The sequence below is a fragment of the Primulina huaijiensis genome, chromosome 7 (genome assembly GCF_012295235.1).
Source record: "Primulina huaijiensis isolate GDHJ02 chromosome 7, ASM1229523v2, whole genome shotgun sequence".
Lineage (NCBI taxonomy): Eukaryota > Viridiplantae > Streptophyta > Magnoliopsida > Lamiales > Gesneriaceae > Primulina > Primulina huaijiensis.
In genome coordinates this window covers 20,107,401-20,124,350 of record NC_133312.1, presented here as the reverse complement: position 1 = coordinate 20,124,350, position 16,950 = coordinate 20,107,401, and the positions used below count along the sequence as shown (strand labels likewise).

At 35.3% G+C, this 16,950-nt stretch overlaps 4 protein-coding genes across 9 annotated transcripts; 1 reads left to right on the top strand and 3 right to left on the bottom strand.

Annotated features, from left to right (window-relative positions):
• On the bottom strand, positions 1 to 1,688 carry LOC140980800 (universal stress protein PHOS34). The gene is made up of 4 exons (XM_073446852.1): positions 1,376 to 1,688; positions 711 to 820; positions 505 to 623; positions 1 to 346 (listed from the first exon to the last, which is right to left on the bottom strand). The coding sequence occupies exons 1-4, from the start codon at positions 1,551 to 1,553 to the stop codon at positions 268 to 270; spliced, it is 486 nt and encodes a 161-aa protein (XP_073302953.1). The 5' UTR covers positions 1,554 to 1,688; the 3' UTR covers positions 1 to 267.
• Positions 1,689 to 1,830: 142 nt separating this feature from the next.
• On the bottom strand, positions 1,831 to 6,629 carry LOC140980799 (UPF0481 protein At3g47200-like). 6 transcript variants are annotated; one of them, XM_073446851.1, is made up of 4 exons: positions 6,593 to 6,628; positions 6,404 to 6,435; positions 3,467 to 5,208; positions 1,831 to 3,384 (listed from the first exon to the last, which is right to left on the bottom strand). In XM_073446851.1, exon 4 carries the CDS (start codon positions 3,325 to 3,327, stop codon positions 2,002 to 2,004), a length of 1,326 nt encoding a protein of 441 aa, XP_073302952.1. In that variant the 5' UTR covers positions 3,328 to 3,384; positions 3,467 to 5,208; positions 6,404 to 6,435; positions 6,593 to 6,628; the 3' UTR covers positions 1,831 to 2,001. The 6 variants fall into 6 exon arrangements, with proteins under 6 accessions (XP_073302952.1, XP_073302946.1, XP_073302949.1 ...); XM_073446845.1 differs by having other exon boundaries at positions 3,467 to 6,435; positions 6,593 to 6,629; XM_073446848.1 differs by lacking the exon at positions 6,593 to 6,628 and having other exon boundaries at positions 3,467 to 4,490; positions 4,596 to 6,513.
• Positions 6,630 to 7,760: 1,131 nt separating this feature from the next.
• Positions 7,761 to 10,694, bottom strand: LOC140981000 (protein high chlorophyll fluorescent 107). Its single transcript, XM_073447190.1, has 8 exons — positions 10,053 to 10,694; positions 9,693 to 9,836; positions 9,301 to 9,606; positions 9,157 to 9,216; positions 8,819 to 9,064; positions 8,587 to 8,697; positions 8,324 to 8,500; positions 7,761 to 8,240 (listed from the first exon to the last, which is right to left on the bottom strand). Exons 1-8 carry the CDS (start codon positions 10,647 to 10,649, stop codon positions 7,905 to 7,907), a joined length of 1,977 nt encoding a protein of 658 aa, XP_073303291.1. The 5' UTR covers positions 10,650 to 10,694; the 3' UTR covers positions 7,761 to 7,904.
• A 1,409-nt stretch (positions 10,695 to 12,103) lies between these two features.
• Positions 12,104 to 13,170, top strand: LOC140980317 (protein TAPETUM DETERMINANT 1-like). Its single transcript, XM_073446075.1, has 2 exons — positions 12,104 to 12,748; positions 12,830 to 13,170. The coding sequence occupies exons 1-2, from the start codon at positions 12,565 to 12,567 to the stop codon at positions 13,141 to 13,143; spliced, it is 498 nt and encodes a 165-aa protein (XP_073302176.1). The 5' UTR covers positions 12,104 to 12,564; the 3' UTR covers positions 13,144 to 13,170.
• Positions 13,171 to 16,950: the final 3,780 nt, after the last annotated feature.

Genomic DNA, 16,950 nt, shown 5'->3' with positions numbered 1-16,950 from the left:
AATCACAACTGCTGAAATACAGTTAGTTTTATTTGGAGAAACACACAAAACATACAGGCTCAAAGGCCTTCATGTTCTTATGCAGACAAGACAGTGACAAGAGAAATGATTATGATATCCTTCTTATTACAGGAAACAACACACCAAAGAGTAAACTGAATAAACAAACCTCCTCCTCTCAAAATAACTTATAGAAAATGGAATACAGAAAACATTTTGGAATTCAGAGAGCAACACGAGTAAGCTGCACCAGAAAATGAGCAGCGTTTAGTCTTGGCTCTTCACTACTGTGATAGGACAAGGGGCATTGTTCACCAAAAAGTTGCTCACACTTCCCATTATAACCCTGCAGATTAATGTTGAGATCAAACCGTTATAAACTACTAGTTAGGCATGTGGAACATATAACGAAAAGGGCCCTCCATGGGGGTAGTCTACAGCTCGAGAAATGAAAAAAATGGGATTCTTGGAACAACTAGAATGATATACTAGCATGAATGAAACCTTTTGATTTTGCCAAGCCCTCGATTCCCAACAACCAGACAATCAAGGGGAATGTGATCGATGGATTCACATATCTTCTCTCGAGCATCTCCCCAGAAGATTTTCAAGAGCACGGTGATCTGAACTCAAGTGGAGATAAAAATGGTTAAAATACTGCAATACAGAAATAAAAAGATTCAAAGCTGTGAAGACAACTTGAAATTCACCTCTTTCTGCCTTGACGCGGTGGAGAGAATATCCAATGATTCGGGGTCAGGATTAACCCCATATTTCTTCATGAGAGTAGGGTTCGAGAAGTCACACAAAGGAATCAAAGCTAACAAAATTATGAAAGTAGATCAGTAGGTTCACAGACAAAATAGACCCTTCTTCCATTTTACAAGTGAATAACAAAGGATACAAGTTTTGAGCTATAGAATATGAGATTTGATGATAAAAAGCTGCATTAATAACACCTAATTTTGACAATTGACAAAGTGGATAAGCTTGTAATTTTGGTGAACAAGACTGCAAACAATTCTCCTTCATCTGTCATGAATCATGATAACACCCAAAACGAGAGAATCCCTCGTCCATCAAAATCGAGAATCAAATTCAGAAACTAACTCCTGGGAGAATTAACTTAACATAAAAACGAAGAATAATAATCAAGAATCTAGTGACTACCAACATAATTAATTTAGAAGAATTTTTCCTGGAGCATCAAGAAAAGAACAACTCATAAAAAAACGAACTTTGATGTTCTAATCAGATCAAGAAAAAGAAAACAATGGTCCAATATCAGACTACTTATTTGGTCACTGCTTCTCATAAAACCCACCAAATATTCGTTCATATATATAAAGAAAGAATAAGGATGATGATAGCATACGAGAACCGGTGGTCTCCCAGAGCTGCATCTCGCCTTCTTCATAATTGCCCTCGGGGCGTACAGTGACGAGAATCAGATGGTCACCGTTTCGAGCAATGTTATCCACAGCCCACTGCAGAGCTTTTCTGCTGCACGGCGAGAAATCCACGGCCACACCGACTCTCCTGGTAGACGCCATCTCTCTCTCTCTACAGATTTCGGGCTTCTCTCTCTACAATTATATGTTCTTTTCTGACTTTTTCACGAGTCGGATTCAACAAAAAGAAGGGACCCAGATGCAGAAATAGTGAGGTGCGTTGAACCAAAGAATCGGGGCAATCTTTTCTTTGGTCAACTCGTCATCATCGTCATCAAGAGTGGATGCACTTCTTTTGTTTCTTTCCACCATCGGAATGAAATAATATCAAGTTAAATTTTGGTTAATATTATATCTGGTTGGTCCTTTAAAATAAGGTAACCAAATGAAATTGTCTTATTTTTTTGTGCAATAATAATCCATATGATTGATTAATTGAAAGATGAATTTACTTTAATTTCTTGTGAATGTACAATTAGTTTCTCAATTTTCATTAAGAAATGAGTCAAATCTCATGATAATAACAATGAAATTATTGATTATTTGACCACTAATTTCCCTGAAAATGGTGAAATAGAAAATTAACAGCCAAGAACAATGCCCCTGTAAAAAGGAAAACCAACAGCAACAGAACCAAACTGAGGCTTGCAACTCCCGCATGAGTCCTATGATAAGTACGTCTTAATCTCTCCCACCACATTTGCTTTGAGTTTGTTTCGTACTCGTTCATCCTTTCACAAATCTCGTTGTAGGAAAAATACTTCCCTGTATCCACAGGCAACCTCCTGAAAAGGCCAACAATATGTCCTTCCCCACCACCATCAATCAGAATTTTCTTCACTCGACACAATCGCACGTCCATTTTGGACTGAAGCAGTCGTTTCATGAATACCACATAGGATGCAACGTGTTTAGGACGTTCATGGTGGCATAGCTCCATCGCTATGAGGTTTCTGAACAAGATTTCGGTGTAACCATCGACTTTTAGACGTGGGATTTCGAGCTTTCCATCGAGAAAGTTTATGTTCAGAGGACTTTCTTCAGATATAACCGGTTTGAGGCTTACTCCGAAATCGACAAGATGGGTTGCTGGGTGGGGTAGATTTTTGTGCTTGTGTTCCACGTTTGACAGGACTTCAGGTGATGTAGGCAGGTAATGCTGCCTGATGAGGTCTAGTAAATGATGGATTTTGGGATCAAATTTCTTGTGAGGGATGTGTGTTGTGTGCACTGGAAGTAAGTTTTTGAAGAAACACAAGGCAAGTTCAATGAGTGATGAGTGGCATAGAGTGGGGATCGAAACCAAGTGGAATAGCCTCTCAAGAATGAAAAAGGGCACTTGATTTTCGAGTAAGATCAAGTCCCTTCTTATCCTGAAGATCATGTCGTTGGTGCCAAATATTGGATCGTCTCTTCGTCTCAAACTCTTGATCGCGTACTCAAGAAGAAGCTCGATTATGAAACAACCATCAACCAGTAGCATCTCAACAAACTCATCACTTCCCATGTAAACTGTTTCGCCGTAGAACTTTCTTGCCTGTTGTTCGACATGCCTTACTGCCTTGATGCAACTGTATAAAGTTTCTTCTGCCTTCCGGTTTCGACTCAGTAACGTGTCGAGATAGCTCCATTTTGTCTCCTCCGTGGCTTCGACTGTGTGGCGATGGAATGGGCCAATTGTAACCGTGGAAGGGACGTAATATTCTCTGAATTCCTTGGAAAGTTGTTCAGGGACTCTGCAGACACAATGCGAGGGAGAAATGGCCTCAATCTTTTCTTTGATCACGGATGCAAGATTCTCCTCATTCATAATGTCAATCGACACATGATTCTTTTTGGGACCCGATATTTCAAGAGAACTGGAGCCCACTTCCATCTCAGATAAATGAAATAAAATTTGAAGAAAAGAAAAGAAATTGTCCCGCTAAAGCTCCTGAAATTACACCAAGAATACCAAAATTAACATGGGAATAATAAATACTTAGAATTGATGACTGAATTTTAGAATGACTTACAGCTCAAATCATGAACAAATCAACATCGCCCTTTGGCCTATATTGGATCTTGATCTCTTAGGAATTGTTTGCATGGAATTGTCTTCTGTGCCAAATTTAAAGTCGTGAGACAATTGGGAATCAAAGGTTACTTGAGACGCTTTCTAAATATTTTTTAGCCAATTGTAATACTTCTTGTTCTTTAGAGATTGAAAAGGAATTTATTCCTCTCAACGGAAAGTAAAGGATTATTTACAAAAGTTAAGAGATTTGCAGTTGCTTCATTAAAAATCCAAGCACAAACAAAAGTACTATTGTTCAATTAGAAAGCGTTTGCAATTGTTTAATGATAATCATAAGCATCAAGTTCCAGAACAACCATAACACACTTGTGGAATCAAAGAAATTCAAGAAATCTCTCAACTCTCTGTCTACCAGACACTGGAAGGCCAGAATTTCATTATTTGAGACACAAAGTAAAAAAGGAGATTAAAGATTAAATTCAAAATGTTTTATACATTTAAAACGTCATTTTTTCGGATCGAAGATGCTTACTTATCATCCCATTACGTACCAAGATCTGATACAACTACTGAAATTAAAAGGGTAAATTTACTAAACCAAATCTATGTCATGCATGAAAAAGAGAATGCCTAAACAAAGTATCACCAGTATAGTTTAAGCCTTTCAGAAATAGCCAAGAAATATAAACTAGCACCACCAAAACCAATCTTTACTGAGCAAACTTGTTGATCAGCCTTATGCTTCGTGGGAGAAAACTATCTGGAAAAGTGATGGCTGCAATTGAAATAAAGTTTTCCTGTTGAAGATAAAGATGGGAACTTTTCAATGTACAAGGAGGCTGATTATTATTAACTGCTAAATGCAAATGAATGTAACAAACATGTGCACAACACATGTGGATAGATAAATCAGAAAGACCCGATAATTTGTGGAGACAAGATGTATTAAGAAAAGCTGGCAAGCAACTTGTATTGATGACTGAGGCTTCGGGGTGTCTTTCTCGTGCCATGATAATTCAAGGCTGACCAAAAAGATAATCGAAACAAATTTTTTTATCAATATGAACTTCTGAAATGGAAAAACAACGAAAATACAAAATCCAGAAAATGAAGACATCATTGAATACCTCCGGTACTCCCATGACCCGAAATGAAGTTAGTACACAGTTACATTTTTTGAGGTGTCACTGAAGAGCTCAAATCTGTATGTACTGTATGACCGACCTTTAATCTCCTCAGTGACCTAAAACAATTTAAGTGAAAAAAAAGTTCATTAATTTTTCTTGGCTTCTTAAGTGAACAGGTTGACTGTAAAATCATTGATATATGTACGCAGTTGTAAGAACTAAATCTCTTTCTTTTATCAATTCACTTTTCACATTAATAAAGTCCATTCTTCTTTTCGTACACCACGCTGCCACTAAATGCTTGAAAAAAATGTGTCTCTCTGTTGATGGCTAAATTTTGCGATTCTGCGCAATGCTTTTGCTACAATATGGACTGTGTTTTATTACATAGGGGCTTCATCTTTCAGATTGTTTCGGTGCTAAATACCACATAGCAGAAATCTTAATACATCTTGTATATTGTACATTTTAAGGGTAACATTTAACACATCATGCGCACATGAGTTCAAACATTTTAGAAAGCAAGATCTAGTGAAATGTAGCCTTGCCCTTGTTGCTCCAGTTGCATATTCTGTCTTCAGAAAAAACCTGGACTCCGGTTTTCTACTTATGTCTGTGACAATATCATAGAGAGGCTTATGTCATTCATCTTGTCACCTAGATCCACAACATATGATTGAAAGGCTTGGAAAATGCAGGAAGTTAGTCAGAAGTTTAAAGATACTGATAACTGATGGATAAGATTATGGGAAATCTTGAGCCATTATAATAGAAAGAGCAATTAATTAATGGGATTGCATGTATAGTAATGTTGGCAAAGTGATAACCCATGCAGTTATTCAGGATTTCAGGTATATGGGAAATCCAATGTCGTTTTCATTATCTACGCCATTAATGGATTAGCCATGCAAATTATTCAAGCCACAGATCTTTAAATAAGATTAACAAGTTCCAGAAAGAGATGCATAGCTGATTTTTAGCTTTAGTTTTATATGTTTCAGCAAAAGGGTATATCATGTACTTGATGGTTAAGTGAGGGGACATGGTCTCTTGAAAGGGATAATTTCTGAAGTCAATGGACCCTTGAGAATCACGAGGTAATGTCATTTGAGAAACAATAGGTCCGTGAGTCAGATTTGATCCACTCGACAATCGTGATCCTTGACAACGGCTATGTGTCAATGGAACACATAACTGAGAAAGAGTGGAGTGGATTTGTTACAACACTCTGACAGAATCTTAATTAAACTCACTGATAAATTATGCTTCAATTACTTCTTCTTTATGCTGAATAACAGGCACCAAATATAGCTGAGGTGCACTGCCACATTCCAGGAAAATTTCATTGCAACCATCAAGCAAACAATAAATGCAAGTATATGAATGTTCAAAAAAAAATAGTAGTATAAACACAAAGAAAAGTAAAAAGTGAGAGGCCAATTTGTAATGTGATGATAACTTCGAGGATTGGCAGCGGCAGGCCAATCACCAAAAACTAGGAATTTAATCTCATTCCAATATTATCTTATCCAAAAGAGTTGTTTGTTTCCCCTTCAAACTTACCATATTTCCCCCGAGTTTCCACTTTCCAGCGATCCTGTATGTTCAATTCTCTTCAAAATAAAGAAGGTGACAGACATACCATAGATAATATACAACAGAACCACGAAAGATGCAATATAGAGCTTGCTTAATCATCTCTAGTTAAATGTTAAGGACCAATGGTGTCAAATGGTATTCTTTAGAAAATAATAATTTGAACAGAGCTTGTATTCTACTGAACTTCTTGAAAGAAAGAAAAATGGTACCGCGAAATAGTTCCAAAAGCTTTCTTTGTCACCTGGGAAAGACCGGACAGAACCAATTTTTATAACTCCAAATAGATGAATGGTTTCATTACTTTTTTGGCGACTAATATATATAAGGAACAAGTTTTTAGATCATCACAAGATTAAAATCAAGTAAATGATTTTTGGTGACAGGTGAAACTCAATTACCCCTTCAGAGCGTGTAACTTCGATAAGCGGTCAAGCGCCGAGGAACTCCAGGCGTTCAGTCCTTTTGTTTTGGTCTTCTTCGTCACATTTAATATCCTGTGTTCGGGTATTGACTTTCGGTCAACCATTGAGCAAACATTAGACTTCCAAAATTTTCATATTTAAGATAGAACGTCTCTCATCTAATATATTTTCTCTCATATTAAAAACTTACTCCACTGTAACAGTTGAAACATGATAAGTTAGAATTTCTTTTGTCATTATAGACAAATTTGTACATACTTGTGTTTTTCGCGACCATCATTACAATATGTCGGAAGTGTCCTCATCTGCATCACTAAAATAAAAAATAGTAATAAAATAATTCTCAAGTTCCGGACTAGAACTTGAGAATTCTCGTGAACGTTTCGTCCATTCACTTAATAAATTTTGTGTTTTGTAAATTTAGAAGTGATACTACTAGTGGAAGTAGACTATGTTTCATATTGAACAATTTGTCTATCATATTTAATGTTATATTCATTATAAATATCATATAAATGAGTCTTAATATTAAACAAATCAATGAGGCAGATGAAATCGTTTCTATAGTAATGTCTAAAGAATAATAATATAACGTTAGCAGTTCTTGTAGAACCGTCTGATTTAAGTCTAAAATCTAAAACAAAAGTACATGTTTTACAGTAATGACAATAAGAAGAACTAATTTGTTCGCCTTTATTCAAGCAACTACTAATACATAATTAATATTCGCATAACTCTTTAACTTTTTTCAAAAAAAAATATTGAAGAATACTCTTGATCGACCAAGTTATTTTAAATTGACGTATTAAATGCAAAATTTGAATCGTCCTGTCAACAATAGTATATATATGCGTGAATGAACGAGCGAAAGTCAGTTGTGTTTGCTTATGCTTCTTTTATTAAATGACCAACGCTGATTTCATCAAAGCAGGTTTGATTCAGAGTGAACTTAGGACATGGAAGACCACGACTGTTTCTCCTTGGGATGAGAAGAGTCGCACAGACAATGTTCAGATTTTTATTTGGCATGAAAAAAATGGAAATGCTGGAATTCAATTTCAGTTAGGACATGGTTCTAACCAAATTTGTTTCTTTTCAATAGATTTCTATGTAATTACGTTTTCTGCTATCGTCTTTTCTCGCGTGAACATTATTTTCTTGCAGCTTTCCATTGTCAAAAATTAAACAATATCTTGTTTTGCGTGGCATACAAAAATTCTGATACATTGCATGTCCGGATTATATGTTTATTACAAAACTATGAAGATAAAATCTGTGGCGAATTTAATTAATCTGGTGATGCTGCGGTGTCTTTTCTCTCCGATCCCCTAATATTTGTCCAAGATTTACTACCTTTCGCAAGAGCGATTCGAGATGGCTCCAAATCAACGTCGAGTTTTGAAGGGTCCAAGAATAGTTTGTCTCTAATGAACCTATCCAAATTGAAACCACTTCCACTCTCCATATCAGTTGAAAAACCTCTGATATATTTGTCATCTTGAACGCTTACTGAATATCCATCAACTTTGTTTAAATTCAACAGTCTCTTTATACTATCAATAGCTGGATCGATGATGTCCAAGAATCCCATGATCCATGATGCATCATCCACAACTTCCGTGCGCTGTAGTAAACCAACAATCAGGTTTCAGCTCAAAAAATCATCACAAAGTCGAAAATCCAAATCAGCTAGCATACGAGAAATACCTGTTGGAAGTAGAGGTTGCGGATTTCTTCAGCTCGTACAGAATTTCCTTGATCTTCTTCCAAAGATGCCCAAGTCATCCATGTTACATAGCTTTGAGAATTTATATTCAGCGAAGATCTAAATAGTCTTCGAGCTGCTGATAGATTGCCAACCCTTTGCTCCAAAACACCCCAGGCCTACAAATGTACTGAAGAAGTGAAGATAAGAGTTGAAAAAGAAAACAAGTGAAAATAATAGCCAAAACTTGAATCTGTTCACTCGCCTGCAGGCAACGTGCAGCACTTTCACTATTACAATCAATCGATAAAGCCTTTTGGTATAACTCCCGAGCTGTGCCTAAATTTCCTTCTTTCCATTCCATCCAACCCCAAGCCTAAAAATCAGTGGAAATATTATCAATTGTCAGTAGCAGTTTCGTGTTGAGGGTATAAACGTAGGCCAAGATTCTCGCGTACACTAGAAACTAGAGTTTGGGACATTTCATAAGTACTCACAATCCATACTGGTTGATGCCTTGGATCCAACTCAGATGCCCTTCTGAACAGCACTCGTGCTAAATTTGCTGTGGAGTACCTGTATTCCAACAATGCAAGTGATTGCAAAAGAACTGGATCTCTAGGATTCACCGCATGCCCTACTTTCAGAAGTTTCCTTGCTAGATCAACATTTCCTAGATTAGCTTCGAAGACTCCCCACACATGCCATGCAAACCTATTCTTTGGACTAGCCTGCACAGCTTTCTGGACCCAAAAACCCAAGGGAAGTTGAGACTTCAGGTGCAAAAATAAAGAACCTCAAAGCAATCCGGAATCAATGTCTCGAAGAAACAGACCTCAAAAAGTCTTCTGGCAGTAGGGTGGTTCTCCTGTTGTGCCTCAAGCTGAGCCCACGCCTTCAAAATAAGAAAACTCAAACATTAGTTCCATATCCATCACCAGCATGTTCAAATGGCAGTAATTTTCTTTTCACAACTTACTAGCCAACTAGCACAGCTCTTCGGATTGCATTTGGTTGCTTGCCTGAATAAATACTGAGCCTGTTCATATCGCTTTGCTCTAACTTCAAGCAGTGCAAGTGTCTGGTATATATACTCATTCCCACCACAAAACTTGAGACCCTTTCCCAGAAGATTTCTCGCTTTTTTAATATTTCCTTGTTGCATCTCCAAAACAGCCCATCCATGCCAGGCTGCAATGTGCCTCTTATCAGCAACTGTGGCAGCATCAAATAAGTCTCTAGCCCTCCTTATATTACCCATCTTATTTTCCAGAACAGCCCAACACTGGCAAAAAAAAAAAAGAAACATAGAATACATTTTCAACTCGTCTACATGCAAATTTCTCTAAGAGATATAGACTCAAACCCAACCTGCCAAATGTAAGAATTTTCCCCTTGTGTAGCCTGACAACCCTTTTCATACACAGCTCTTGCTTCATTCATTCTTGATTGATTACTCAAAGCCTTCCCTAAGGCAACATAAGGCCTCCCATCTTCCGACCAGTAACTTATACACTTGAAGCCATTGCATGATTACAAAAGATTAAACAAATGAGAAAGACTCCAAAAATTCAGTAAACAACATAATTCAATCCCAACTTTGGTTTAGCACAACTCAAACATCATAACCACAAAGTCAATGAATAAAAACAATTAAGGAAGGAAAAAAAGGTACCAATTACTCCAGATCAGAGAAATTATTACAACTATTTACAAGTATCCATATTCTACCTTCTTGAGAATCTCCTCTGCTTCTTCATACCGATAATTCCGCACCAAAATCTTTGCTCTGTACAAAGCCAAATCCAAATTCACCAAAAGGGGTCTCTCAGAACTTGAAACAACCCTCTCAGGCTCAAAGATCGGCATCTTCTTCGCGAATCTCGAGAGCCCTGCATCAATAGCCGAAGACGTTCTAAGTTTCTGCAGCTTAATAACAATTGCAGAACTTTCTCCATCTCCAGTAAACTTCCCTTCTTCTTCTTCATCTTCTTCTTCATCGGAAAACTCCACAACAGGCCTGCGAAAGACAAGCAACTCCTCAAGGGACTTCTTGGCATTCATGATCTCTATATCGAAATCATCTTTATCTTCCATTTCACTGTCGGTTCGTATCGCAGATTTTTGTGGCTTTTCTTGAAGAATCGGCGATGATGCTGATGATGATGATGATTCCTGCGCGTGTACATGATTTGAAAAGGGGTATGCAGAGGAAGATTGAAGAGTTCTTAAGGGTACTGGGAAACTAAATTTCGAAGAATTTGGAATCTGAGAAGGTGAAAGGAGAGTAAATTTAGAGGTCGAGGAGGGAGAAGAGAACAGTGTCATCTTCCTAACGACTAAACTGTAGATACAACGGTGATAATCTGTCTTTAGACGAAGTTCTGCGCTGAATGACCGATATATCCTCGACTACTTCAGGCGGTAAAACGTAACGTATTGTGGAATTGTGATAAGACGTGGGCAAAACGGTAGTTTCGTGTACTTAAACAAATGGACAAGAATTGTCCAGGCCGCGCGAGGCTCACATCCTATCCAAAAAATAAGATTTCTTTAGCCAGGTGGAGCCATTTTATTGGCAGGGAATGTAAATTTTGAAAATTATCTGCCCACTTGGCAAAGCAGCCCAATGCAACTCATCTCCATATTTATGCTGGAAAAATGTGATCAAAATCTTGAAAAAAATTCACGTTATAACCGACTATAACTTTTGCTAAAATGATAAACATTCACTTCAATTAGATTCATGCATATGCTAATGACATTTTAACTTGTGAATATAAGATCATATTGGATGAGTTCCATTAATCGGATAGAAATTTAATTTACAGTTGTTTGATATAATCAAGAGGAATCAAGTTCAATCGTCATGGGGTTGCAAAAACAAATAAAGATTGTAATTTTGAGATTTTTATGCTTTAAATGAATATGAGAATTAATCCATCGGACTTAAATTTATCATATTTATGTATTATTTTATCTATTTATTGTTTTGAGATAATTACAATTACACTAAAGATAAAAAAACTTTTTTCATGTTTAAGTCTGTTCTAATCTCGTTTAAGTTTGAAAAGCTTGGATATAATATTGTGATGTAAAAATGTCATTTGTGAATGCTGATTTGTTTTATTCATATAAATTATTTTAAAAGCAACATATCATCGATGATTTTCTTATTTGTTATGCAAGATAGAATCTATAATTAAGTTAATTTCGGTTTTTCCATTTTTGGAAATGTTTACCCATTTTGATTTTGGTGAGCCATTTCTATATAAAGAAGCATGCTTTTGATGTGATGATGTTACTCTTTTTTATTGCAATTTATGGTATGCTTATCGAAGCCAAAAAAAAGGCCCCGAAGGGTCCTCGATCTTGTTACTTCCGATGAAAAAGTCCCACCTACACTCTGTCCTCTCGGAAGATACCACTTTTTCTTGGAGGGATTTATGGGGACACTAAGATCTACTTTTTTCATTGTTAAAAGTTAAAACCATTTGCAGAATTGCTATATTTCACTTGCTTTGGCCTTTGGGTACAAATTGCAGAAGACCCTTTTGGATTTATAATAGATACAGCAAGTACAAACATAAGATTTGATGTTACAATACAGCGTCCACGTGAAATTGACATTTAAGGTCCCTAGCTATAACCTAAGTACTCAAGGAAAGAACAATATGAAATTTCAGACCCCTACTTAAAAGTTGAACCAGCAAAGCGACTTACTTGAGAAGCTATTCCAAAGGTCTTACATAAATTCAAGGAATATAGAAACAAAACGCCTCGTTGATTAATTAATGTTTTTGTAGTAGTTTTTTTAATCTTCTTTTCTCCTTCCAAGACAACTTTATTGAGACAATTAGCTGCATTATGTCTAACCTTCCTTCTGTTCTTCTTCCTAGGCTACCTTGAATGAAGCGACTTATGCTGCAAAAAGCAGTTGAAAAACCCACAGACACAGCAAAATAACCTTTTGAGTCGCACATTTAATGACCATCTTCCTATCCACCTCCTGTTTGATGTCGTATAAAAACGTTGCTTACAAACATATCCTAGCTACCTTGTGTATTATAATTCTAAAGAAGCAAAATTTCAAGAAACCAACGAATTATAAATCTCTGCAGACGGAGAAACTAAAGGAAAAGACCCAAAATTTGGTCTCAACTTTCTTGTAGTTCATGCATGATACCAAGCTTGTTTGCTTGATAATATTCTTCCATGCATGGTGAATCAAGAGTCTTGATCGATGAATACTTTTTGTCTCTTCTTTTACTTCTTCGTGCTCTTAGTTCTGCTACTGCGCGAAATCGATGTCGGGCTTCCATTCTCGTTAGCAAATTTTACGCATTTTGGCAGTGAAGATATCAACAGAACCTCAAGTATGAAACCAGAAGATGTACACTATAAACACAGAAAGCTCATGTTACATGGTAAGTTACTATCTCCGAACTTTCTCTACACACTAAAATGAAATTTTGTTTTAATATTCTGTGTTTTATGCATGTACACAGAATACACTGAAGGGACCTGCAGGAATAGAGATATAAGCATTTCACAGAGCAGATATTCAACAAGTGGGATCCCACAGTTCACAGTTCAGATCGTGAACACTTGCGTTTCCGGCTGTGTTCCTTCCAACATCCACATCAGCTGTGGCTGGTTCGCCTCCGCAAGACTAGTGAACCCAAGAACCTTCAAAAGGGTTTCTTTCGATGACTGTGTTGTTAATGGAGGAAAGCCATTGAAGAATAGTCAGATAGTCAGATTCACGTATGCTAACTCATTCATGTATCCACTTGAACTCAAGTATGCCACCTTTTGCTAGCTAGTTGAGCCTAATTGACAAGGAGGAAGATTTAATTTCTGCCTTTTCCTGTCTTATAGCAATGTTGTAAATATGTAGTGTTTGCTATTAATCTCAATATGTTTTCATTAATGTGTATATAAGTGGTGTCAATGCAATGCGGACAGAGTGGGTACGGAGTGCCCAAAGAAAGTGACAAAAGAATGAAACTTGGGAGACGTGAAGAAATTCTCTTTTTTGTCTCTTTGTTGATTTTTCTGATCTCTCGAGTTGTGAGTTTTGATGTTTACAACACAATGTGGCTAAGATATTACTAAATAATTTGTCCATCAATTATGAGGAGAAGGATGGATTGGGGACCAACCAATATAATTCCTCTGCAATTAATCCTTACTGTAAAATGAGTATTTGTTCGTTCAAATCAGCAAAAATTAACATACGCAGATCACATAGGACGCATATGAACCGACTCGAGCTCAAATACCATATTACTCGAGTTCGAACTTGATCGAATAATCTATTTCAAACTCGAACTTGACTTGTACTCGAAAAGATTGAAAGTCTAATATTTGAAACTCGAACTGAACTCGAAAATATATTGTATATTAATAGACTTCTCAATTTCAGATTTTCATAATCCTCCTATTTTTTTGGTAAATTATAATTTCCAGATTGAATGTTGTTAATGGTCCCTCCCTGCAAACACTCCTCCCTGCAAACACTCCCTTAGGTGAGCCTAATATTTTAGTAGTTTTGATTTTGATATCCCCTAATTATTTTAGGAAAACTTAGTATCAATGTCAAAATAAGTCAGTGGAGTGGGGCCTAGACAATTTTATGTGGAATTAAGCTGGTGTTGCAAGGTCAGTCTGCATTTTGGTGGGTCAAGATATTTCCAACCTAACTCATTTATTTTATATGGTGGGACAAACCGACCAGACAACTCTAACCCATTTTAACAGCTCTAGCGGTAGTACTCTTGTTTTGGAAGCTTATTAATAGTGTAGTCTTTCTTAACTAAGTCTTGGCATAAAGATTCTGGTATTGATTCACATTTTTTATAGTACTACCATGAAAGCAAGTGCATTTGTATATCAATAAATTAAATTAACAATAAAAATATTTTTTACTCATTGCATTACGTGATCTAATCTATCAAACAACATTTTGTTCAGAAAAAGGTAGATCCAAAAAAATGATAAGAATTAAAAATAATGATTTATCTGATTAAGTACTAAATTGAACTAACAGAACAATGCAAATACAATAATATGAATGAATTTGAATTGATTAAACAATATAAGAGTGTAAATAGAATGATATGAAAATGAATTTGAATTTATTAAACAATATAAGAGTGTAAATAGAATGATATGAATGTATTTTAATTAATTAATATTAATTCGACTAGTTTGTTATTCTCATAAATAAGTAATTGATGCTCATTCAATAGTATTTCATTCTCAGTTTTCAACTTCGAAATTTTTTCCTTAAGACCTAGTACTTCTCTTGACAGTTCAAAGTTAGGTTCAACATCATTGTTAGTTAGGCTTGCTTACTTGCTTGCTTTACTTTCACTTCCTCGAATGATTGAGAAAGTTTCTTTTACTCTATTGCCATGTTTTTTAGTGTAGTGATGAGATTTTCTCGTATAAAATCATTTGAGGTAAAGTCAAATACCTCATCATAGGTAGATTCCAGCTAAGTAACAGCCATGAGGTACTATACCACCTCTTCATCACTTTCACTGGTGGATCAGTTTGACTCAGATGATTCAGCTTAGAGTCAGCTCACATGGCTTTGCTTTCTTAAGTTTGAACTTAGTGGAAGTAGACGACTGAGACTATTTGAAGAGATGGCTTATCAAGGAAATCAGTTTGGTTCTTCTGAGTAGTATTTAAGGTAGGTAAACTGAAAAGTAAATAGACACAAAGTTGTTTTTGGATGTTCGGAGTTTCAATACTCCTACATCACTTCTTCTTCCTCGGGAAAGATTGCACTAAAAGACTTTGATAATTACAAGCAATTTAAAATCACCCATTTCATTTGGGACTTAATACTGCCTAACTGAAACTCTTAATAAACTTCAATCTAAAATGATTTGAGCAGTAATATTTCTTACTCTCAACTACACAGATTTCACACAAAAAATTTAAGCACGAATTTGATCCTCAAATGATCAAATAATAACTTATCAACGTGTGCTGGCTTTTCAGTTTGGCTCGTAGAGAGCTTCTTCTGAGAAAATTAGTTCATTTTCAAAAATTCAGAGATAGATATTGTAACTGTATAACCTTCGGAGCTAATTCAACTGATCAATTTATAGCTTAATCTGCAACGATAATCTTTTCAAAATAATATATCTGTTTTCAAATACAGATGTCGTTGTTGCCATGTCATCGTCCTTTCTGACATGTCCTGGTAGTGTACAAGAACCTGACATTCTGTTAAGGTTCAGTGACTGTTGATACAGAAAAATTTATCTGCTATTTCAGCTTGGCTCTAATCCTTTTTAACTGATTATACTGATTCTTCGGGGAATGTTTGAATTTGGACTGACTGGTCGACTTAGATAGACTGTCAGTTGGGCTTAAATTGTTTTGACTATCAGTATTGTTCTTGTGCTTTATCAGTCAGGCTCTGTATTCAGTTTGACTCCTTAAAAAACTTCTTCTTATGAATATTCATTTTTTTTAATTTAGTTAGGTTAAGCTCTGTAATTATCCGTTGGATCAGCAGCTTTATTAAATCAAAAAAACTAAAAATGTTCAAACAATTACTGAAGTGTAAAGAAATTTTTCAAGTCAATAAATTATTATTATAAGGTTATCAATTTAGATCGATACTGTACCCAACTTATTCAACTTTTTCCTTTGTTGCTAATTAAAAAATAAAATTTAATATGACAAAGTGGTTAGGTATGAGCTAATAAGAAATAATGAGATAGCAATAACAATGGATTATTAATTCTTATTAATTATTAATCGAGATGGTCAAATTGTTATTCATGATCATGAGAAAATATTTGAGATATGCCATATGAATGATGGTAATGACATATTTTCAATGGTCTAATTTTTTTCGTATTTTATAATTTATTATATCATATTAATTTAAGTGATATAATTGTCATAATTAAATTGTTTTACAATTGTAAATAGTTAAATTTATTTACTCTCTATGCAAATTTAAAGGTATCACAAGGATAGACATTTAGAATTTTAATGTAAAAAAAGATATATAGAAAATTAATTTTAAACTATTTTCCCCTTTCACTTAAATTTTAATTTGTATATATTAATTGCATAACTGGTTATTCTTATTACAACATCAAAACTTCCAATTTATTGATGACAACGTTATAAACATATTTACAAAAATATCAATGTAATGTCTGACGTTTTAAACATATGGAGGGCTAGTTTAGCCAATTCACAATTGAAAAACATTGTCTTCTATCCATACTTTTATAGGTTTGACATGGTCAACAAATAAAAAAAAACATAATTTCATTTAAAGGGGCAATGATGTTTTATCATACGTATTCCTATCACAGAAATATATTTACAAAAATATCGATATAATGTTGGTTGGTTTGGTCAATTCATGATTTAAAAAATATTTATCTTTTATTCTCACTTTTATAGGTATAGAGATGATCCGATTTTTATACGAGAGATTCAAATAAGGTAAAAATTTGTGTGAGATGGTCTCACGAATCATATTTTGTGAGACATATATCTTATTTGGGTCATCCATGAAAAAGTATTACTTTTTATGCTAAGGCTCCGTTTGGTACGTGTGATATGATAAGTAAATGATTAATAA

What these genes read in the sequence shown, in the direction of transcription:
- LOC140981000 (XM_073447190.1), bottom strand. Translation starts at nt 10,649, where the DNA reads ATGACACTGTTCTCTTCTCCCTCCTCGACCTCTAAATTTACTCTCCTT. An exon ending in CAGAGGAGATTCTCAAGAAG is followed by an intron (nt 9,837 to 10,052) that starts GTAGAATATGGA and finishes AATGGCTTCAAG; the next exon opens with TGTATAAGTTACTGGTCGGA. An exon ending in AAAATTCTTACATTTGGCAG is followed by an intron (nt 9,607 to 9,692) that starts GTTGGGTTTGAG and finishes TTTTTTTGCCAG; the next exon opens with TGTTGGGCTGTTCTGGAAAA.
- LOC140980317 (XM_073446075.1), top strand. Translation starts at nt 12,565, where the DNA reads ATGAATACTTTTTGTCTCTTCTTTTACTTCTTCGTGCTCTTAGTTCTG. An exon ending in CAGAAAGCTCATGTTACATG is followed by an intron (nt 12,749 to 12,829) that starts GTAAGTTACTAT and finishes GCATGTACACAG; the next exon opens with AATACACTGAAGGGACCTGC.
- LOC140980799 (XM_073446845.1), bottom strand. Translation starts at nt 3,327, where the DNA reads ATGGAAGTGGGCTCCAGTTCTCTTGAAATATCGGGTCCCAAAAAGAAT.
- LOC140980800 (XM_073446852.1), bottom strand. Translation starts at nt 1,553, where the DNA reads ATGGCGTCTACCAGGAGAGTCGGTGTGGCCGTGGATTTCTCGCCGTGC. An exon ending in CTGGGAGACCACCGGTTCTC is followed by an intron (nt 821 to 1,375) that starts GTATGCTATCAT and finishes TAATTTTGTTAG; the next exon opens with CTTTGATTCCTTTGTGTGAC. An exon ending in CCGCGTCAAGGCAGAAAGAG is followed by an intron (nt 624 to 710) that starts GTGAATTTCAAG and finishes ACTTGAGTTCAG; the next exon opens with ATCACCGTGCTCTTGAAAAT.